Genomic DNA, 24,624 nt, shown 5'->3' with positions numbered 1-24,624 from the left:
GGGGATGAAAGGGGTGAACAAAGGACCCCACAGAAGGTTATCCCCAACCCTTGCTGGACAGGACTCACAACCAGAACATGACTCCAGAAGGGAAAAGTTCTGAAAACAGTTGAGGTTTAGGCTGTGGGGCTCCAAAGTCAGCGCACTTCTAGGCTTTTATGTCTACAAACTCTCCTCAGACTTTTCTCACAGGGGTCTTTCAGCATCCTCATTTTGCAGAGAACGCTCATTAGATGGTCACATCACCAATAAGTGCTAGCCAGAGATGTAAGACTTGAACCCCAAGTGTTTTTGATTTTAAGGCCAACGTGTTGTCTATGATGGCAAGTGACTCTTAAAAAGAGCCCAACCAACCCAAAAAGGCAGAGTAGCACCACGAGTAAATGAAGACCCTATCCAGAGAGAGTGTGTCACAAAAATAGAGACTGGGGAGCACTACAGACCTGTGGTGTGGTAGGGATAGGAAATTTGGTTGTCTTGACATCTGACAGCTGGAGAAAGAGCAATATAACTGAACACAGTTTTGGTTTGCCTTAGTGATAAAATGTAAACCTTCAAAAAGGTTAAGGAAATAACAAGGGAATTTAATTCTGATCAACAAAAAAGAAATGGATGCTTCAGTAGAAATGACAGAAACCTGGGCAAGAGGGAATGGGGAGTTAATATTCTAGCCTATAATTTTTTGTAAAAATCCAGACATAGTCTGACATGTACTCTAGAATTTGGGAGGGTGAGAATTCAGAGTAGCAATAAGTGGGATCTTATGACCAGAATTCTATAGGAGGGAGAATTCAAGATAGCAGTAGCACAAATTAGTACAGCAGAATTCCACTAAAAAACTGCAAAAATCTATAAAAAATGCACCAAATAGAATCCGGATGGGAATATGTAAGGGAATTGGGGTCTTGGCACAAGAGATACAAAACCTTGCCCAAACAATAAATTGGACTAAATAGAAGCCAATTACTCTTTAGAGATACATTTTAAAATGAAGTCAAGACTTTTTAAAAATACATAAGTTATCATAGCAAAAATAAATAATCTAGAAAACATATTGAGAATAAAAAATTTAAGAATCAATGGAGTACCTCAAAGCCATGACCAAAACAAAAGCCTAAATATAATTCAAGAAATCTTAAAACTACCCATACCTTTGATCCAGAGAGCAAAAGGGGAGATAAGCAATCTACTGGGAGGAAAGGAAGCAAAGAAAGAAGGAAGAAAATAAACTCCTAACATAGCCAAAATCCAGAATCTCTAATCAAAAGAAAAACTACTGCAAGCATCCAGAAAGAATTCAAATCTTGGGAACTGTGGTCATTAAAAAAAACAGCCATCACTTTAGAGAAGCAGAACACCTGGAATGTGATTATCCCCACAGGCAAAGGATGGAGGCTTATAGTCAAGAATAACAACTAGCAAAACTATAATTCTACATAAAGAGGGAAATTGATCTTAATGAAATAAAAGACTTTGAACATTACTGATGAAAAGCCAAGATTTGCATAGAAACTGAAATCCAGACACAGGAGTTGAGAAAGGTAAAAAATGAACAATCAACAGGATAAACTGCCTAAACGAGATCTAGGGAAATGTGATTCGTGTGTCCCCTCCGAGCCTTCTCAGTGGTCACACAGAGTCTAATCAGACTGAAGGCCTGGGAGTGGTTTTGTTTTAATGATCTTAAGAGTGGAAAGAGAGGAAGAGGAATATGGGGAGAGGTGGATAAGGTCATGGAAAAATTATTTCACAGAATCAGTCTATCTAAACAATCAGGGTAGCAAGGGTGGGAAGGAGCTGATATTCAAATCTCATTCTCACCTGAAATGGGAGGGTGAGGAAAGAATACACACAAGACACTTAACAGAGAAATAGGAGAGAAAGGGGAGAAAAAGAAACGGGGAATTAAAAGGCATATTAAGGGGCAGAGTAGTCCTAAGCAAACAACTCTTAAGGATGTATGGCAATCTGAGAGGGGTCCATTAACTAGACAATGAAAAAATCAGTTAGGGCATATTAATGTGATAGAATGCTATGGAGCTATAATAAACGCTAAAGAGGATGGCTTCAGGAAACTAGAGAAAATTCTGTGAGTTGATGAAGGGTAAAAGAAACAGAACAATTTATACAATGATGTTATATAGATAAATTTGAAAGAGTGGGAGCTCTAGTCAATGTATTGACCATACTCCAGAGGACTGACCAAAACATACTGCTCACCTTAGAGGTGGGCAAACCTGTTTGGTGTGGGTGTGGGTGTGGGTGTAGGTGTTTATTACCTGCATAGATGTGTGTATTTGTAATGATTCTTTTGCTCATCAGAGGTGGAGAAAGAGAAGAGGGATTTATGTTGATTTTAAAATTCTATATTGGGGTGGGGAAGCTAGGTGGCTCAGGGGACACGAGTTCCTGGCTTCAAGTTTAAGCTGACATTTCCTAGCTATGTGACCGTCCGTGGGCAAGTCAATTTAGCCCCCACTGCTTAGCCTTTACCATTCTTCTGTCTTGGAATCAATACTTAGTTATCAACTTTTAAATGGAAGGTAAAGGTTTTTCTAAAAAAATTCTATTAAGGGCGGCCAGACCTATAGAAAAGGGACGGGCAGTTCTCCAATTCCCAGGTTCACAGGGCAGAGTTCTGGAGCTGGAAAGGGCCTTGGAGTACAACTGCCCCATCTGATGGACAAAGGGCTAAGTAACATCCCTAAAGAAAGCAGCCAAACAAGAATTTAAGCCCAACTCTTTTGCCTCCACCAGGCTGAAGAATTGCACTGAAGGGGCTGGATTTTGCTGAATGAACCTATGACAAACACTCAAGTCATGGGAGAAATAAATCTCAGAAAACAGCTGAAGCCTTGAATGTAAGCTCTCTTTGTAGGGAAAGAACTCTCTGCCTTTGTGTCCCCAGTGCCTAACCTAGCGGCATTTGGTGAATGAGTGAGCCAGTGCCTGAAGTGTGGGTGTACAACCCCCTCTTCATTAAACTCTATTTTACTGTTTTGCTGTTGCTGTTTAGTTGTTTTAGTCATGTCTAACTCTTGTGTGACTCCATTTAGGGTTTCTTTGGGCAGAGATACGGAGGGCTTTGATATTTCCTCATTCAGTTTATTTTACTGATGAGGAAACTGAGTCAAACAGGGTTAAGTGTCTTGCTCAGGGTCATACAGCTTGTGTCTGAGTTCAGATTTGGACTTGGGAATCTGAGTTTTCCTGACTGTAGGCCCAGCACTCTCCACTGAGCTACCTTGCTACCATATTTTAATGCTTATTTTTCCTGTAAGTTAAAACCAAATGATTTTTGCAACTGCAATTACAAAGAAATAAGGGCTGCCTTAAAAGCTCCATGTGAATGCACAGACAATTCACCGACTGTCGTGTTTTCCAAATACAAACACCTAAAATGGAAGCAAAAGCAAGTGAGAACGAGCACACAGAGCTTCAATAGGCAGGAGTGGCCAAGAGAACGCCCTGACATGGGGCCAATCATGAAGGCAAGAACAAAGCCAGGGGCTGCTGCACAGGATGGGTGGAAGAAGTGAGGGACAATAGGGGCTACGCCACGATTCAGATGGATTTTGATGCTTTAAAAAAAAACACAAAAAAAAAAAACCCAGAAAAAAGAATGATCTTTGGACTGAGGAAGTGGAAATGGTCAGCAAGGAGCCGAAACCAAACGCAGGCTACAGAAGCTCCTCGAAGGAGGACTGAGGTCAAGTCATTATGCCTGGAAAAAGGACATCCTCGGGTGAGGAGAGCAGGCCGGGCTGATGGCTGAGCCCCTGCAACAATGTCTGAGAGACTGAAGGATGGGAAAGGCAAAGACGTCAGTATTCTGGTTTTGGATAAAAACAATGTTGGTAAATTTGTCGTCTCCAGGCTTAATTTTTGATTACTGGCAAAATCTAGCATGAATGATTGGAAGTTAGAGAAGGAAACCGGCGGCTAGAAGCGCCTGCCCCGTGCCAGGCCCTGCGCTAAACCACTTCACAAACACGCTCTCATTCGATCCTCAGAACAGTCCTAGGAGGTAGGCCTTGGCACAGTCATTTTATAAGTGGAGGCCCTTTTAGGCAGGCAGAGAAATGATTTGTCCGGAGCACACGATAGGAAGTACTTGGGATCAGCTGTGACCTCGGGCCTCCTGACAGCAGGTCCAGCGTCCTATTCCCTCCCCGGGTCCCCAGCTTCCAAGTTAGGCCGGCCCTAGCTGACCAGGCAGCCATGCAGCCTTGGGTTTAGGTCTGGCAGAAGGATCCATCCCCCAAGTGGTCATTAAGGTTTCTCCTGGGGGACCCACTGGCCTCTTCTAGGCCTTGAGCCTACTGAGCTTGGCTCCCCAGTTCAGAGGAAGCACTAAGCTAGCAGGGACAGTCAGTACACTAGACGGGCATGTGCAGGAAAGAGTAGTAAATCTGGGGTCCAACCCTGTACTCTTGGGCAAGTCCAGCACTCACATGGGTCAGCTTCTGGTCCTGGCCAAGAGCCAAAGATCCAGGGCCAAATCGAACAGATAAGTATGAAGGCCTATACTTAGACGGAAAAAGGGCAATTTCCCAAGGAGAGTAGGTGAGCTGTGGCCGCCACACAAGGGGCCGAGGGTTTCAGCGGACCAAGAGCTTCACGACAGTCATTCTGGGAGAGAATCCAGAAAGGAAGTGATCTTGGGGCTGCCCTGAGAGGGGCTGCGATCACAAGGAGGCGACTCCTCGGGGAAGGAGGGGAGGAAGGCAAGGCGGGGGCGAGGGGAGAAGGAGGCATTCCCCATTCCCATTAAAAACAGGAGGAACATCAGTGATTCCTGAACCCGGACGAGGGTCAGAACCAAACACACACGAGGCTTCTAAAAATGAACTAACCATGGCTTGAGATGAAGAAGGGTTGGCCGTTTAGCTCTGCTGAGATCATCAGTGCCAACCCAGTGATGGGGGAGATATTCTCAGGCAATCCTCATGCGCTTCTCAAGCTCTCAGCCCACAAATACTTCAATTGTCTAGTGAGAAAATAAATTAAATTAACAAACCATTTCATGATACTTTGCTATGTTAAAAAAAACCAAACCTCCTGCTTACATACACCTGAACGGATTACAGATTAGAGGCCGCATCCCATCCAAAGGCAGGGGTGGTTTTGTGCCTATTTCAAACAAGTCAGCACATACTCCAGGTTTCCCTCTGGACCCTCCAAGGACTGGGGTGGGAGATCGCTAAAGTGAAGTGAAGGGGTTTTGGCCCCGTTCTTTCTCGAGCCAGGAGTTCGCTGAAGCTGCTCCCCAAGGAGGCCCCTTCTTCCTCACAGACCCACAATGCCCTCGGGCACCTCAGCACAATGAACGCTGTGTCTCCGAAACATTAAAGACAACCAACCCCATGTCTTTATTGATTACCTATTTACAAGTCACAAAGCTGGCCAAAAGCAGAGTGTTTGAACACTGAATATGAGAAATCATTAGATACATTCATCAATATAGCAATGCTTATGAATCTAGACATTCCCAACTCCAATTCAAGAGTGGACATGATACAAGGAAGTTCTCCCACTTGAGGAGACAGGCATGTTCAGCAATGGGTTACATTCATCCTAGCTACAATGCCCAAACTGCAGAAAGCCATAAGAATGTACATTGCTCAGAAGATGTGTACACATTTATTTTATTTTTTAAAAATCATTTCAATAGGATGGCGTGAGGGATCACACCTTTGCCATGGCTTCTGGGAGGAGGGATTCTGTAGAACAGAAGGAATCACTGAAACAGAAAAACTGTTGGAATGAACACACACACCCAGACACACACAGACAGGCAAATCACCTTCCCATGACAAGTGCTCAGTACAATACCCAAGGAATATCCTGCTTTCTTGGGCAGGGGGATGGGACAAGATGAGAAAGGAAGAGGGCACCAGAGGAAATGGAAGAGGGGAAAGTAGGGAGACCTGATGGCGTCCCTCCAGCACCTTTATACAGAGAACTCCTACATTCAGAAACAATACCAGGTGAAAAACAAAACCAAGGCAAACACTAACAAAAGAGAGCAAATAGAACCTACTTAGCAGACGTTTTCCTTTGGAGCAAGGGGCTAGTGGGCTTGGGTCGTTCACTGCGGAATCTAGCTGACACACCAAATAATTTTGGGTTCCTGACCCAAGAACTAGATCTATGACATGAATATTGGCCAATACCAACACATCACCAGCACACTAAGCCTGGGCCTTAGAGCTTTACTACCTCTGACCAATTAGGTTTTATGGTTTTTGCCCACTACCAGTTTAGTGACTGCCTGGGCAGCAAGGCCGAGCTACGATTCGTGTAGAAGAGAAAGGGGGATCAATATTTCACCCCAATAAGAAAACTGCCCTCAGATACCAAATCCTCAGACCTCGAACAGCAAGGCAGAAGGCAACTTCCTGGCTCTTTGCTGTGAGGGAGGAGGGAGGAGGGCAGGAGGCAGATTAGGGCACATTTAGTGCCCAGAGAGATAAGCCAAAAAAACTAAGTCACACATTCCAACACAGGGTAGCAAGACAGGCCCGTCTCTCTCTCCCTTCTGACACAGGACAGGCTCCCTCAGCAGCTCTAAAGAAAAAAACAAGTGAATGATAAACTCTGGTCTTTTTTGCCCTTTGGGGATCTGAGTAGCATCCTTTAACCAAGATACAAAAAAAAAAGGACAGGGAAGTGGCTCCATGCAATTCTCAAACAAGGAAAATTTGACATTTCTGTGAGTATCCAGTTGTAAATAAGGTTTCAGAGTCAATCCCCTCACGTGCACAAAGTAAAAGGAAAAAGGGACATCCTCACTCTTCTCCGGTAAGAACAAGGCAAAATCAAATGGGTATAAGCTGCCCCCTTCTGTACTGAGAATCTGTCCCAAGCATAAGCCCTTTCAAAAAAGGCTACAGAGAAATTAGCTTCATTAAAGCCGGGGAGAGACTGGCCCAGACAAGCTCAGGCTCCCCTTCTGACTACAGAAGGACTAAGAGGAATGGGAATGACCAAGTACAAAGTCTGTGATGTGTTCCTGAAAGGTTTCCTAAGCCCAGGGCCATCTGTCAAGGAGCCCTCTGGGCTGGGTTGTTTCCTGATCTAGGCTCTGGGCATCTAGGAATCCACACAGGTGCTGGGCACCAGGGAAAACCACACACACACACACACACACACACACACGCACGCACGCACACACACATTCATTCTCATTCTCTCTCACACACACACACACATACACACACATATAATCTCTCTCACACATAAAATAAGAATGAATTCTCTCCCTTCCCCAACCCCATACATACTCCTCCTTATAGGAGAAAGGTAAATCCAAGAATGCATTGCAACGTGCAGGCTACAAAAATAAATGACACAGACAACGGCAGTTTTAGGGGGTAATCTGGGGTGGTCAGGTTAGTTCACCTGACAACTCCTGCCGCTGAAAGGACTTCCTTTTTCTCTCTCAACTGGCTCCCCCCCAAGACACTCTGGGGTCACCACCAAACTTACTGGACACTAACAAAATGGTGCCACTATCTGGACCCAGGAGCAAAGTCGGATGTGGCACCCTGGGATCCCACCTCTGCTCCTCTTCACATGCTATCCCTCACTTACAGATAGATGGTCAGTTAAATTGGTGCCACCTATTAGACATACAGCCTATTGAACATACAGATTGTCTCTAGTTAACAAGGGGCTACAAATGACCCGTGTGCATCCCAGAGCCGACTGACTTTACAAAACAGCTCTCTTCAGACAGTCACTTTGCAACGAAGCAAATTCCACCCTGTCAGGTGTCCCTGGACCCATAGGGCAAATGCTCTTTCCCCTGTGTATGTGTAAGGAGTATGTGGGAGGGAAGGGGAGAAGGAGATGGCAGGGGTCAATATGACCCTCTTTTTTTTTTTTTTTTCTTTTTTCAATCTCTTAAGGGATTGTCTCATTACAGGAAATTTCCCACCTCAACCAAAGTATTTTTTTTCATGCTTCTAATCAACGTAAAAGCATCTACATTCATTACAATTTTTTAAAAATGCTTTTCATGAACTCAGAGGATAAGATAACCACTAAAATGGAGGCAGTCACTAGCCCCATGTGACTATAGTGGATTCCTGTAAACCAGTCTGTGGGGAGAGCGGCAGCGGCATCACTAACACGAGGCAGAAACATGGAGGTGTGTGTTGGGCCAGCCTCGCCCGTTGGCACGGTTGGACTCAGCCAGAGAAGAGGGGGAGAAGGCCCTGGGTGGCCACTCCAGGACAGTCCTGCCAAGCAGGCCATTATGTGTAGAAGATGATCTCTGGGATCTGTCCATCCTCCACCGAGGTGCCATTGTTGTTTCCAGCTGCATAACAGAATGTGAAGCAGGTCTTGGCCCCTGTTGTGGGTGACTCACGGATCACTTTACGCAGGCCTTTGGTGCCATAGTGGGAATCCGGACCCTGGATTAGAAGCCACAGAAAGAAAAGTCTAGATGAATGAAGAGCTTCAGATTGGTTTTCCACTCTGTTGACTGAATTTTACCTATTCCTAACCCCTTCCACCCCACCAGTCTTCTTCCCCCACCCCCATCCGAGGTCAAATGTTACATGGTGCATTTACCATAACCCTTTAGCCGGAAACCTGATTTACAAAGCCCTTTCCTCACAGCCCCTCTCGGGCTAGCTGTATAAGTACTCTAAGGATTTTGTCAGTGGGCCATCTGAAAGCTCCAGAAGGGAAGGGACTGGCCCAAGATTTAAGAGCTTGAAGATGCCAATCAGGAATCCAAGCCAATTTCTAGGTTCCATCTCCAGAGCTATCCATTATGATGAAGAAAAGTAACATGTCTCACCTAAACTTGATATATTTCTTATTTCACACATTTGTTATTGATTCAACACTTGAAGTTCATGTTTACAACATAATTCCTTCCATTTATTTAGCACCTAAATTTTCCCCAAATGTTTTGACATCGATTATCTCATCAGATCCTCACAACACTGAGTTAGGCAGGACAAGGATAATCTTCCTCTGTACAAATGAGGTCACACGGCTGTGGCAGGGCCCTACTGGTGGACTTGACACCAACAAGCACTCACTGTGTTTGACCACGGGCCAGGCAGCGCCTCATCTTGAGGACCAGACTCAGAGCAAGGTCCCAGGGCAGGGTTCAATTCTATTATCCAGCACATGGGACTCAAGGATATCAATAACTCATTAGGAAAGCTGCTGCTGCAACTGGGTAAAAAGATGTTCCAAAGGCATATAAAATGTAACATGGATAGGAACGTGATTTTTAATCTCCAGTCTGTGTTTTGGATTTTCATAGCTCTTTCCTCATAATAAGCCTAAAAGATGGGTGACATATTGATAGCTGAAGAGAGCCTGGGGTTGAAAGAAGCCATGGTTTGGTCCCCAGCAGGGAAGCATTAGCGCTAGACAATGGATCATCATCTTGACTCCATGCCTAAACCCATCCCTAAACATGACCATTTTCCGTGATTACATCTGCTGTTTAAAAAGAACTTTCAATAGTTCGATAGGTATGGCACTGAATAAGTAAATTAATTTAGGTAGGATTGTCATTTTTATTATAGTAGCTCGTCCTACCCATGAGCAATTAACATTTTTCCAGTTGTTTAGATCTAGTTTTATCTGGGTGGAAAGTGTTTTGTAATTGTGTTTGTATAATTCCTATATTTGTCTTGGCAGATAGATTCCCAAATATCTTCTATTGTCTAGGGTGATTTTTAAATGGAGTTTCTCTTTCTAACTCTTGCTGATTTTTGTTGGAAATATATAGAAATGCTGATGATTTATGTGGGTTTATTTTGTATACTGCAACCTTGCTAAAGTTATTACTTCCACTAGCTTATTTAGTTGATTTTCTAGGATTATCTAAGTAGACCATCATATCATCTGCAAAGAGTGATAGTTTAGTTTCCTCACTGCCTACTTTAAACTCTTAAATTTATTTTTCTTCTCTAATTGCTACTGCTGGCATTTCTAGTACAATATTAAATAATAGTGGTGACAATGGGCATCCTTGCTTTACTTCTGATCTTACTGGGAAGGCTTACTTATCTTTATTTTAAATAAATACTACTTATTAATTTGAGGAAAGGCCCCTTTATTCCTATACTTTCTAGTGTTTTTAATAGGAATGAATATTGTATTTTTTCAAAGGCTTTTTCTGCATTTATTGAGATAATCATGTGATTTCTGTTAGTTTGATTATTGATATGTGTGATAAGGAATTTAGGAAAGAAGGTCAGTCGGCAGCAAAGGAGAATGGAACTGGATGCACTTACACAATCAGGGGCAAACCTGTTTAGAATTCTGGAAGCAAGGGGGCTGGGAATTCTAACGGCCAAGCTGAGGAGAGTCGGTTGGAGGCTTGAGGGCTGAAGCCAACTCTGAGACCCAGTTCTGAGCTCCTGGTGATCTCTAACCTTTCCAAAAACCATTCCTGCTCCGTTTCTATCATCAACTTAAAGCTGTTGCCTGATTCATCCCTACTACTGCATATGAAGAGCTAACCTGAGAAAGGAAAAAATTTGAACTGTTTAAGGGAGCCACTTCGACTCCTATTTCCTGAGCTACAAGACATTTAGCAAGAGGATGCATATTTAGAGAGAGCAGTAGAGAGTAGGCTTAGTCTGGCTAAGCAAAAAAGAGTCTTCACTGAGAAGACAGAGGGGATATCAAGGTAGCCATTTTTAGAGACAGGGATTTCTCCTCAACCCACCTACCTAATATCCTTCCCTGATATCTTCCTGATTAAACCCCTATTATTCTAACACACAGTCAGATCTATCCGTATTGGCCTAGGCTGATGGCAACGCCATCCTTGCTCTCAGTCAGTAGAGAGAACAGCCCTGTCAGGCAAGGTCTGCCAAATCCTTGCAACCTGTTAAAATCATCATCACAGGGTCTCTCTCCCACATAACATATGTTCAATTATGTAGATGATTTTTCTAATATTAAACCAGTCTTGCATTCCTAGTATAAATCCCACCTGGTCATAGTGAATAATCCTTTTGATAAATTGCTATAGTCTCTTTGCTAGTATTTTATTTAAGATTTTTGCATCTATGTTCATTAAAGAGATTGGTCTAAGTTTTCTTTCTCTGTTTTTGGTCTTCTTGGCTTAGATATCAGTACCATATTTCTGTCATAAAAAGAATTTGATAAGATTCCTTATTTGCTTATTTTGTCAAATAGTTTATATAGTATTGTAATTAGTTGTTCTTTAAATGTTTGATGGAAATCACTTGTGAATCCATCTGGTCCTAGGGATTTTTTTTCCTGGGGAGTTCATCAATGACTTGTTCAATTTCTTTTTCTGAAATGGGATTAAATATTCTACTTCCTCTTTTGTTAATCTAGGCAATTTGTATTTTTCTAAAACATCCATTTCATCTAGATTGTCATATTCATTGTTACATAATTGGGCAAAATAGCTTCTACTAATTGCCTTAATTTCCTCTTCATTAGAGGTGGAATCCCCCCCATTCATTTTTGATACTGATAATTTGATTCTCTTCTTTCTTTTTTTAATTAACAATACTTTATCTATTTTATTTGGTTTTTTTTTTAAAGAAACAACTCCTAGTCTTCATTAATTCAATAGTTCTTTTAATTTTATTAATTTCTCCTTTGATTTTTAGGATTTCCAATTTACTCTTTATTTGGAGATTTTTAATTTGTTCTTTTTTTTAAACCCTTTGTCGTAGAATCAATACTGTGTATTGGTTCTAAGGCAGAAGAACAGTAAAGGCTAAGCAATGGGGGTTTGTGGGAATCCAATAAGAGAATAGATAAAAATCTGAGACTCCTCTTTTGACCCTTTTTTGTGATCTTTGTGATTTCTTGTTGAAAAGTATTGTGGCCTTATTGAAAAGCTTTAAGTTTCTAGCAAACCTGAATTTAAAGGGTTAACACTGTTCCCCTTTGACCAGGAATGCTGCTGTCTGGTAGAGCCAAGGCCAAAACCTTAGCAGGGGCAATTCAACCCTGAGAAAAATATTCCCCAACTTGGCTTTCTGATAAGAACCCAGTCAAAATTCAGCCTTGGCCTTGGTCTGTTCTGAAGCCAATGTTTTGTATTTTGATATGACATAATTTGTAACTTCTGCACATCTGTGAAGTTCTGGGGGGCGTTCTTTTGTGTGAAATGAGTCTTGAAACATATATAATAAACTCCATGCTCCTGGAGCCAGAGCTGGAAGAAGCAGCTATGAGCTAACAGAAAGATCTCCCATGTCCCGTTATTTCCTTACCAACTAAACTGCCCTTATCAGATTATCTGGAGATGATAAAGAGATCTCCAGAGGGGTTAAGTGACTTGCCCTGGGTCACACAGCTAGGCCAGATTTGAACCTAGGACCTCCTGTGTGTAGGTCTGGCTCTCAATCCACTGAGCCACCCAGCTATCCCCAATTTGCTCTTTTTCTAGTTTTTTTTAGTTGCATGTCCAAGTCATTGATCTCCTCTTTATTTTGTTGATATAAATAGGGATATATAATTTCCACTGAGTACTGCTTTGGCTATATCCCATAAATTTTGATATGTAGTCTCCTCATTGCCATTCTCTTCAAAGAAACCAGTAATTGTTTCTATAAATTTGTTCTTTAACCCACCATTTTTGAAGAATTCTATTTAGTTTCCAATTAATTTTAAATTTGCCTCCTCCATGAACCCTTACTAATTTATCACATAACGATCTGAAAAAGTTGCATTTAGGGGCAGCTGGGTAGCTCAGTGGAGTGAGAGTCAGGCCTAGAGACAGGAGGTCCTAGGTTCAAACCCGGCCTCAGCCACTTCCCAGCTGTGTGACCCTGGGCAAGTCACTTGACCCCCATTGCCCACCCTTACCACTCTTCCACCTATGAGACAATACACCGAAAAGTACAAGGGTTTAAAAAAAAGTTGCATTTATTATTTCTGCTTTTCTGCATTTGTTTGTGATATTTTTAAGCCCTAGTACATGGTCAATCTTTGTATATGTACCATGTGCTGCAGCTGAAAAGAAGGTATATTCCTTTTTACCCCTATTCAATTTTCTCTAGATATCTATTAACTCTAATTTTTCTAAAATTTCATTCGCTTCCCTTACTTCTTTCTTATTTTTTTTAATTGATTTATTTAGATCTGATAGGAGAAGGTTGAGGTCTCCCACTAGTATAGTTTTACTATGTTTCCTCCTTACGCTCCTTTAGTTTCTCCTTCAAAAATCTGGATGCTATACTACATATACATATTTATAATGTCTATGTGTAAAAAGATCCCAAGAACAAAGTTTGAGAACCATTGAGATATACATATGCATATATACGTATATATATATATATATACCCATATATTTATGTAAATGTATGTATATTTGTTTACCTCAGTGGTTCTCAAACTTTTTGGTCTCAGGACTCTTTTACAGACTTTAAATTTACTGAGGATTGTCCCACCAAGAACTTAATTACCTATCAATTTTTACTACATTGGAAATTAAAACATTATGCAAATAGTTTTGACCTTATGGATCTCTTGAAAGGACCATAATTTCAGAATCCCTGATCCATTCTTTATCCTGAGACAGAAAGAACAATGTTTTACTTATATACTGATAGAACAGAATGGACTGTGCAAGTTGCAATCTCAGTGAGTAATGAAGTCACACTCTAAGTTACATGGGCAGTTTTTTGTGGTGGTAAAGAATTGGAAATTGAGAGGATTTCCATCCATTGGGGAATGGCTGAACAAACTGTAGTATAGGATAATGATGAAAGACTTATGCTATAAGGAATGATGAACAGGATGATTTCAGAAAAAGTTGGAAAGACCTACACATGAACTGATGCAGAGTGAAATAAGCAGAACCAGGAGAACATTGTACTCAGTAACGATAATATTGTGGAAAGATCAACTGTAAAAAACTTAGGTGCAGCAGGACAATGATTCCGGACAATTCTGAAGGACTTATAACAAAAAATGCTATCTACCTCCAGAGAAAGAACTCCTGGAGATAGAATGCAGATCAAAGCATACTGTTGGGGGCAGCTGGGTGGCTCAGTGGATCGAGAGCCAGGCCTAGAAATGGGAGGGGTCCTAGGTTCAAATCTGGTCTCAGACACTTCCTAGCTGTGTAACCATGGGCAAGTCGCTTAACCCCCATTGCCTAGCCCTTACTACTCTTCTGCCTTGGAGCCAATTCACAGTATTGACTCCAAGACAGAAGGTAAGGGTTTAAAAAAAAATGCATATCGTTTTTCACTTTAGTTTATTTGGGCTTTTTTTTTTTTTTTGGAGTTTTGGTTTTATGAGAGTATTCTCTTAGAAAAAGGAACAATATGGAAATATGTTTTGCATGATAATAAGTGTATAACCCAAATCAAATTTCTTACTAGCTCCAGGAAGAGAGGAGGTTTAAAAGGGAGGGAGATAATTTGGATCTTATAACGTCAGACAATTTATGTAGAAAATTGTTATTACATGTAATTTGTAAAATAAACTATCTTTAACAAAAGTTACATGGGAAGAAAACTAATCTTCATAGATGGCATTTAAAAAAATTAATCTATGGTTATGTGATTAAAGTTCCTTCCCTCCCCTCTTTCGTCCCCCCTCCCAGAGCTGATGAGCAATTCCACTATACATGTTATACATGAGTTTTACATGTTTCATTGTTCAAAATCTATTTCCATATTATTAATATTTGCAATAGAGTGATCATTTAAAGTCAAAATTCCCAATCATATACCCACATAGATAGCATTTCTAAGGCATTTTACAGATTACAAAATGCTTTCCTCACAACAACTTAAGTGGTCTCATTTTAACTTCTGAACGGTTACTTTCCTTGGTTACAATACAGCTTTTTTGGGGGAATCTCTATGCTCTGTATGCTCCTTCTTCTATACACTCTTCTTCCTTGGCTTGTGTGCCTCTCCTTTCTACCTCTCTGACAATTCTCTCCTCAGTCTTCTAAGTCTTTCTGCTAGTTTACCATCAATCCCTAATCTCCTAAGCTTGAGAATTCTACAAAGCTAGTGCTGGGAAATTCTCTTCCTTCCCTCAATGATGTCATATCCTTCTCATGTATTCAATCAACACCTCTACATAGAAGATTCACAAATCTATGTATGTGGCCTTCATCTCTCCAGAACTCTAATATGGCATCCCCACCTGCCTACTGAACACCTCTGATTCAATGCCCTGTTAGCAGTTAAAATTCATCATGTCCAAAACTGACTTCATCTTCTCCCCTAAACACACATCCTCCTCTAAACTTCCCTATTTATGTTAAGGTTACCAACTTTCAAGTCCACCAGATTTGTACCCTTGAGAAAACACCCCAGACTCCTCTCTACCCATACTCCATATCTTGGTAACTCTATATTCATAGTATATCTCACATCTCTCACCTTTTCTAGAGTTCCATGGCAACTGCCCTATATTAGTCCAACGTATCACCATTGTGAATCCTCTAGGCCAGGAAGTTTGCTTCTCCTCAAAGGAGCTTCTCAGAATTCCACAAAGCTATATATCACCCCTTCTGCAGAACAAAGCCTGATTCTCCCCTAATGTGGGGGGCTCTCTTTCTCCTAAAGACTACTTTTATCTGTGTCCATGTGTAGTCCATCATTAAACTATAAACTCCCAGAAAGTGGGAAGTTTTATTTTTGTCCATATCCCCAGCACACAATTCAGAACATTATACAGAGAAAGTGCTATACCAATGTTTACTGAATTAATCCATTTTACACATGAGGAAACAGACCCAGAGAGAAGAAAGTCTCATGCATGATCACACAGCTAGAGGGTGGCAAAGGTGGTAAGAGAGTATACAAACTCTTTTTTTCCCTCCATGGCCTGAGGAAACTCTCTACACACCAGAAGAATGTCTTTGGGATTTCCCCTCTGCCAATATAATGGTGGTCAAATGCCAAAATCTCAAAAATAGGAGTCAGGGTTGGGACCCTCCCCAGAATCACTGTACCTTCAGTGTTGCACATGCCGTGTAGTTAACATTGGGCAGAATCTCCACAGGTTCCTTAAACATGACCCGGAATGTATTAGAGGACCCATCACAGCTGAAGCCAGTGTCATTCTGACCCAGGACCGTGTTGCTGTCAGTGTGAATGATCTGACAAGCAGAAAAGGAGAAAGAATGGATTTTCTGCATGGAAAAGCTCCAAAGGTGAAGCTTGTGAGAAAAACAGAATTGGCATTTTGACCATCTGTCCCCTCTGCTTCTACAGTACAAAAGCTAAGATTATCAACAATTTTACCAACTGATGTTTCAAAATTCGCTAAAGAATTAAAAACCCACTTTTCTTTGGAAAGAGTACACATGCCTCTGTGTTTCTCCATCCATAAAATTAAGGAGTCAGCTTAATCCTGAAGGTCCTCTCCCTTGCATTCAGACTACATAAATACATGTCAGAACTCCAAAAATTCACATTTGCTAATTTTAAAAATTCAAGGGTTTAAATAGCTTCAACACACATTCCTAAAGCAAAGTTCTTTTGATCACAACAATTCTGCGGTAATTAGAACAAAAGAATGATTATTCATATTCTGAAGATAACTGAAATTTGGAGAGCTTATGATAGGATGTAGAAAGTAAGAGCTTCATGCAGGGCTTTGGGGGTACTAGCTAGAAAGTCAATCCCTGATTTTATTTCAGGGGAGGTGATCTGAGACCAAGTAGTTCAAAATAGCAGTTCTAAAGTGAAGCCTATCTTATGTAACTGCACAGTCATACAAAGTACAGATGAAGTAAGACTAATGATACCTGTATGTTGACTTGATAATCCGTTGGTCCATGTATTGATCCATATAATCCAAACCCAACCACAAATATCCTTTTGTTAACTGAGAACCTGAAGAGATGAGAGTTATTAGCCTTTTAAAATATTCTGATATTAAAGAGCCAAGGTCAGAATTGCAAAAGGAAATTAAAAGAGTTCTTACAGTTGAAGAACAGATTCAAAATGAACAGGAAAAAAAATGTTTTTCTTTAATTGTTTACTCATTCATTCGGTTCTGCCTTACTAGAAAGATGGAGTTTGAGTTCAAATAAAATTTTACCCTTTGCTTTATATATTTACATATAATCTATTTACATATTTACTTTTTTTTCAGTTGATGGATAAGCTTATTAATTTATTTTTTTAAATTCTGCCATCAACCAGAGGGATAAACCAAAGGACACCACAACAAAGTCTCTCAGCCTGTAGAGAGCCTGAATTCTGGGCTTAGTACTCTATGAAGTATTTGTTTTGGGAAAATAATTTGCTCTTCAGTCTCTCTAGGACTTATGGAAGATAAAAACCACCCCAATGAGATAGAACAATTGTTCTGGATTAGAAAAGCTTTAGACTTGTATCAAGAGCAAAATAATCTGAAAATGCTTTGTAGCCTCATACAGAGCTGTAAGGTGTAGAGGGGTGTCTGCTTCTTTCACACAAGAAATGTCCTCAGAATGCTATGCTTTTATAGCTCTGTTTTGTTTTGTATTTTTTTTTAATTTTCTGTTTTTAAGTTGTTTTTAAGTTTTCTGTCTCCTACCTTCTCATTTATTCTTCTGGCAATGGTCCCTAGAGGGGATGCTGGATGAAAGGGAGAGAACCATGAAAAAAAAAAAAAAGACTTCAGCCCCTTTCCAAATTTCAGTAGGATTAGCTGCATGTAAGTGCTTATGCATTCATGCAAGGTGAACAAAGGTAACTCTTCAGGAAACTGCAAAGCTTATCTCCAAAACAAAGAGCCATACTTGTAACATCTCTATTCTACGGACATTATGTCCCATGTACCATGGTCATACAAACACGACTGGATGCCTGTCACACACAGAGCCATGGAGAGGCGTCTGGAGGGATAAGCAGGCTAAATATGTAACAAGTGAGGAAATTTAAAGGACTCAGATACTCAAAAAGACTTTTGTCTTTAGTAGATATCATTAGGAGAAGAAGGTGGACTCATCACATGTTAGTGGTGACAAGGGCATGGCCTGAGTCCATGGTGTCTTTGTTAGATAGGAGAAATTGAGAGAGACTTAGAGCATGTGGTCTCCAGCCTGTGGCACATTCATGGGCAACATGGATCAGAAATACAATGATGAACTACAATCTTCCCTGATTGAGGGATATTGTAACTGAGAGGACTTCAGGGCCATCCAAGGACAACACAATAACAAGTGGTAGTTCCTTCAGCAGGAGAAGGGCATGTGTCTCTTTCCCCTGGGTGAAGGTAGAGATTTACACAAGAGCCAGAGTTAAAATCTACACCAAACCACAGGTTCCTCAGTGCTGACAGAACTGAAGCCAACCTGATCCGGTCACTGGTTCCGCTATAGCCCCAGCGGCTCTCCACCTGCTGAAAACGGTTGATGCTACACTCCTTCCCTCGCAGACAGCAGCGTGGTCTGTCGATGAACTCCACTCGGGGCTTTGGGTTCACGGTAAAATGGAGAAACAGGCTGACCACTTCACGGTCAGTGAGAATGCCTGACTGAGCAGGCCCTAGAGCAAAGAACAAATACAGGAAAGGTTCTGCTGACCACCTCCGAGAACCTCGTGAAGTCCTGTGGTAGCTGCCTAACTGGCCAGGACCAGCCCAGGCCTCCCCAGAAACATAAGATCTTTGCCTCTCTCAGCCTGGTCTAGCCTTGGAAATGAAATACACAGATAGGAAACACTTTCAAATTAGCAAAGTGTTTTGGAGCCAGTCATTTCTCTAAAGTACTCAAAACATCAAGACACAGGAAGAGGGATAGGTTAGGAATAGCTCTTTATTTTCCTTTCAAAGGGGTATTAAAATAGATGTCTAATTTACTAGAACAATTTTCCATAGGATTTAAATAAGGGAATTAAAAAAGAAAATTCGATTACCACAAAATCATCTGAGGAATGACCAAAAAAAATAGGCATTTTAATTTGACTTTATGAACAAGTTGGCTTGTCATAGTTACTTGTTCTGGTAATGGTATACTATATATATATATATATACATACATATGTGTCTATAGGGTCAGGAAAGCCTCATTTACCTGGTATCATCAGGGAAAATGTTTCAAGGATGTAAATTTCCTGAATAAGGGAAGAACTATTTTTAATTCTTTTAAAGAGTTTTTCTTTAAAGATAATTTCTGGTGAAAATTTTTCTAAAATGTATTACCTACTCCCCCGTCTTCTCAAACAAGATTCAGAGCAATATGCTCTCCATTCTCAATGCCTCTGGGTCAGCTTTAGGAACAGTAGTTTAGGAGACAATCATAGAAGGAGGTCTTAAGGGTTTCTTGAGCCTATACTGAAGAGCCTCAGACTGCACTGTTTCCCAAGTATAGCTGAGCTACTTTCTACCTTTCATAGCTATTCTACCTCTTGCCTATCTTCCCCTCATTCTTCAACTTCACTGGGTGATCACTCGCCACTTGATCTCTGGGAACCTCAGGTGGACCTTTTAATAAGTGGAAACAACCTGCATGTGGCTCTCCTGGTACTGCTAAGAGGAAAGAGCTTTGTAAACCTTTAATTGCTAGAAATAGGTGATTATGATAGCAAAGGTATAATCTATATCATATTGTTTGCTGCCTTGAGGAGAAGAGATGGAGAGAGGGAAAGAATTTGGATTTTAAAATGTCAGAAAACAAATGTTAAAAATTGTTTCTTTAGGCAATTTGTGTGTGTGTGTATGTGTATATATATATTTGTTTGTTTATTTGTTTGTGTGCATGTATGTATGGTATATGTATGTGTCTGTATATATCCAAACAGAAACTTTGATTAGCTCCTGAGATGCAGTAGTCCAGTACATAGGAAAAGGAAGTGACATGGAGAAGAGGAGATAGAAATGAGACCGTAGAGAGAGGAGGTACTTCTCTGGAGGTCTTTGGCTAGGGGTCTTTCTGCAATTCGGGTGGCTGGGGGTGAAGACACTTTTGTGGGCTGGTAAAATTAGGGTGGTAGGCTAGGAAATAATTTTTTTATTTCCTTCCCTCCTTATTTCTTTCTTAGACTATATTTATATTAAAATTATATTGTTAAAAGCTACTATCATCCTCATGACTTAAGGGTTAATTATTTTGTAAATTGTGACTATAATAATATTTTTTAAATAATGTTATATTTCCAAACCAATTTCTGAATATTACATTTAGCATATTACATTTGGTATAATATTAATTTTTCAATATTACAGAGAAAACTAAAAACTGAAAAAAAAGAAAGAAAGGAAAAAGAAACAGGAGCAATTATTCACTGAATGTATGAATATACCCTGAGACCTAGGCTAGTTATCATGGGGTATGTAAAAAAAGCATAGTGTTCCTCTAAAATACACAGTCTCTCATGGAGATAGAATTTTCCATGGCAAATAATAATTTCAAACAGGATCAAAAAATAATATTTCACACAGTGGGGATACAAGTCTTAAAAGTTAAACACAGATGGTTCACTGAATAATGAGCACTGAAAAGAGAACTCTGATTAGACAGTCAGGAAACTCTGAAAGCCAAAAATATCTGAATTTCATGGGCTCCAGAAAGTAAGTAGGAATGCTTCAAGCTTTGATTAACAATTGTTATATAAAAAGCTTAGACTGCTCTGTGTGTATGTGTAAAACAGAAGTTATAGCTATAGGATATGATGATTATAATACATAAATCTGGAAATTGAAGAGACTCTGAGAGCAAAAGGAAAACACCACCTTGTCAATATGATTCAGATGAATGGCTATAAAGAACTACCCTGACCAGAAACCAACCCCTCCACAACTCTAACATATTCTCTAGATAACGAATCAACCACAGTGTGAGCCCAATATATATGTCCCATTTCATTCAATCCACCAACACTTACCAAGTGCCTGGAATGTGGATTATTAATACCAAAATGTTATGACTATGGCATCAGATGGTTGTGAATCATGGAACATCAGGATTTCAGAAGACTCCTAACTGCAGATGACCCAGAGGGACATGGAAAGATGCACTACTGGCATCGTCAAGCTGCCATATAGTAATGATGATGACCTGCATTTTATAAGTGGCATGAAGCCATGTATGACTAATCAAGGAGATGATGGGTCAGTCATAAAGTGGAGGCAAGGGGTACCAGACGGAAAATTTCTATGCTACACTGGTATGTATGCCCATAACATCACAGAAGACCACTTTCGGAACATAGAGCAAGGCGGCAAGGAATCACAAAGTGTGAAAAAAGGGTGGCACCCAAATCTGTGCTAAACATGACCCCATATTTGGCTCATGGGTCCACTTTAGGACAGAAGCCAGCCTGGAACACCCTCTGCACTCAACCTTGAGGACACTGGTAAGGTGCTAAGGAATATTCCATCTCCAGGATGTTGGGAACCTAACTCTGGGGATATATTTTCACATCTTTCAGAAATAAACCACTTACTAGGAGATTGGTTTAGTAACACTTCCTCCCAGGTCTTCCCATCTTAAAAATTTTTAAGGATCCTACAGATCAAGACCAGTGAATTACCTGCAGCAAATTCTTCAATTGTCATCAGAGGGAAACGAATGAGAGAGAGGGCTTTGCCCAACACTTTCCGCTTATTTTCTGGAGTCACTGGAAGTTGCTGCCGCTGACACTCTGCCTCTGACCAGCGGACCACTGCATTAAATAAACGAACTTCTCGAATGCCCAGGGTATCCCGCTCCAACACAGCAACAAGTGTGTCTAAAACAAAAAACAAGAACTCTGTCACTGAATCAAGTTAATGCCATTTTTGTTGATGTACATTTTGTATATTTACTTATTTTTAATTAAAGAAGTTGGTTCTTTGAGAGAATGAAGATGCTCTGTGTCTTAGAAACACCCCACAACATCTTGGTTAAGGGTGCTTTGCAATAATGTCCTTCACCCATTGTAAACAAACCCCTCATGCTGAGAACATCTGGACTGCAGGGGACAGGAGGTGACCATCTGAATGTGCACTGGAGTTCCCTCAAGTCTTGGTTTGCCAACACCATATGACCTCCTGAAGAGGTAGCAACATTGTCCCCTGCTTGCCTCATTGTCTTTCTGTGGTTATATCAACTAGTTTATGCTTTGAGAAAGGGAATACATACAAAGTCAATGCGTATCTACCCCCAAACCAAAGTTGAGCCAAATTAAGTTCAATTTAGTACCAATAGTCTGGCTCATTAGTGGTACTCGGAGACTATGAGTATGAGTATCTATCTCTACAAACTGTCATAAACTCTTGATTAAAAAACGAATGACAATTTACCTACAAAGTTGTGGACTTTTTGTTTTTTTATTTTTATTTTTTTATAAATTACAAATTGTTATAATTTATTACTGCTTTTTCACCAGCTGATAAAACCCCAGATATACTTGCTTGTGGTCACAGGCAAGTTTAAGAACAAAATCAGGGAAAACACAATTAAAAAAAAAAGAACATAAAGCCCAGCTATCTCAGGAGCTAAAACAATGAGTGCTGGATTTAAAAATCAAGATTTGGGTAGACTCTAACACTGATTGTGAAAATGGCTTTCTGGTACCCTGTCTGAAGTTGATGAGCATGTGTGGGTCACGAAAACATATCTTACACCAGGTCACCAATGGGGCAAAGGTGTTTCAAGAGCCAACATTACCTAAGTCGATGTCTGTGAAACCCTCTGCATTGATGGCATCTGATGTGTTTTTATCTATATTCTCCAAGCACAGGCTGGCCAGCTGGGGTTCATCAAAAAGTCTTGCCTAGCAAAAACAGTAAGAAATAAAGAATTGATGTAGTATATGTTTTATTGATGCGTTTTGTCTTTTAAGCCTCAGTGATTTAAAATCCTACCTTCTCCCATATACTAAAACTTCTGGTGACAAAAAAGAACAATTAAGCAAAACAAAAAAATCTGACAGTGATCACATCTGCCAATATATACAGTATTCTGTCCTAGTAAGCTCCTGCCTCTTTGCCTTGAGGACAGATTGATGTTTCACTAGTAACAGATTTTTTAAAAAAACAGAAATTTATAAATGGCATAACTGCTCCCACAGTTCCAGAGCACAAGCGTTTTACAAATGTTTGACCAATGTATGCATGCCAAGCAGCACTGAACCTCAACAGTAAATCACTCAGGAAAAATAAAATAAGCAAAAAGAAATGTACTTATGCTTTAACTGCCATTTTTAGAAATCATATATTAGATTGGGATGTAGGAAATTATAATAATGCCACACTAGAGGAATGGCTCGAGAAGAAACATTCCTCTCTAGAAATTTAGTTTTGGTTAAATCATGACAATCAATCTTATATAATAATTCTTCTAACTCATTCAGTAATAATCATGATGATATATAGTAGTTTCAATATTTTGACACATTACAGAACACTCTCCTCAGAACGACCCTTTTACAGCAGGTGTTGCAAGTATCAACAAGTATTACAGATAAGGAGACTAACAAGGAATAGTAATTTGGTCTAATGTCACAAGGCCTGCTTTTAAATATCAGCACCAGAATTAAAAGTCATCTTTATGAATCCAAATCCAGGGTTCAATCTACACCATCACACTGCTGTTTCTAGTTTGATCAATGGGCCAGGTTCCCTCCTAAATGGAGCATAAAAAGGCAACAACTAGAATAAACAGAAATGCTCCTGACAGAAGAGCAAACTTGAATGGGCAAAGAGTAAAAGCAGCTTATTCCTAATAGCACTTCCTTGAGAAACGGAGCAGAAGAGCCAGGCTCATACCTTGAGTCCCTTGCTCTTCAGGAAGGTGTGATCAGGTGAAATGGTCTGTGACTCGCTTGTGCTCTTGGTGGAAGGGTAAGGGGAGAGTTAGTGGTGGACACTGATGTGATGGACGTTTGTTGCTAGACAGGTATCTCCTGCTGTCTGATCTATAAAGTGGAATTATTAGATTTTGCCTCCAAAAATCCCTCACTTTCTCTCCCCTCCTAGCAAAAAGCATGACAAAGTAAATGACTTTAACAAGTGAAAAGCAAGGGCTTTTTTGTTGTTTTAAATGGCAGGAGAGAGGAGAGAATATAATTGAGCATCACTTAAAAGAACAGCAAGTCAACACAAATCCAAAGAGCAAAAGAGGAAGGAAAAAAACAATGTCTTCGAGAACTTTAAGTTAAACTGCATACAACGTTCATTTTCCTTTGACAGACCCTTTTCAAGAGTGTACTTACTGAGAATAAAAAAACACAGTATTTGACTTTCAAGAAACCAACAAAACCACTTCTCTTCAACTGAATCAGAAAACGACCTCACTTCAATGTATGGGAAAGAGCTGTAAAACCTTATAACAGTGATGGCGAACCTTTTAGAGACAGAGTGCCCGGCCCTGCCCCAACCCAATTGAGTGCTGTGCCTGAACTTCTCCCCCTAGGAACCAGGTGCCATGCCCCTCTAAGTCCAGGCACACCCTGACCCCCTCCCATACCCCACACAGGGGAGGGAAAAAGTGCTCCCATTGGACTGCTGGATAGAGAAAATGTCATCAGGCACAGTGAAGAGGGGGAGGGGCACAGTTCTGATCCTGTCACTCTGTCTTTCTAGTAACAAACTCTGGGGGGTGCTGGGGGGGAGGTTTGAGTGCCCACAGAGAACACTCTGTATGCCATCTTCGGCACCCATGCCATAGGTTTGCCATCACTGCCTTATAAGATTTTCAGATAA

At 40.6% G+C, this 24,624-nt stretch overlaps 1 protein-coding gene across 1 annotated transcript in view; it reads right to left on the bottom strand.

The window, feature by feature from the left end:
• Positions 1–7,173: 7,173 nt before the first annotated feature.
• Positions 7,174–24,624, bottom strand: part of BTBD2 (BTB domain containing 2) — a 161,119-nt gene continuing 143,668 nt past the window's right edge. The window contains exons 10-15 of the mRNA XM_044685347.1: positions 22,589–22,694; positions 21,471–21,668; positions 18,293–18,485; positions 16,757–16,844; positions 15,959–16,105; positions 7,174–8,423 (exon numbers count right to left, since the gene is read on the bottom strand). Of these exons, the coding sequence (XP_044541282.1) occupies positions 8,262–8,423; positions 15,959–16,105; positions 16,757–16,844; positions 18,293–18,485; positions 21,471–21,668; positions 22,589–22,694 (894 nt within the window). The 3' untranslated portion in view covers positions 7,174–8,261. The remainder of the gene's footprint in view (positions 8,424–15,958; positions 16,106–16,756; positions 16,845–18,292; positions 18,486–21,470; positions 21,669–22,588; positions 22,695–24,624) is intronic.

This window comes from Gracilinanus agilis, chromosome 1, assembly GCF_016433145.1.
Source record: "Gracilinanus agilis isolate LMUSP501 chromosome 1, AgileGrace, whole genome shotgun sequence".
In the NCBI taxonomy this organism is placed as follows: domain Eukaryota; kingdom Metazoa; phylum Chordata; class Mammalia; order Didelphimorphia; family Didelphidae; genus Gracilinanus; species Gracilinanus agilis.
This window is presented reverse-complemented; position numbering and strand designations above follow the sequence as displayed.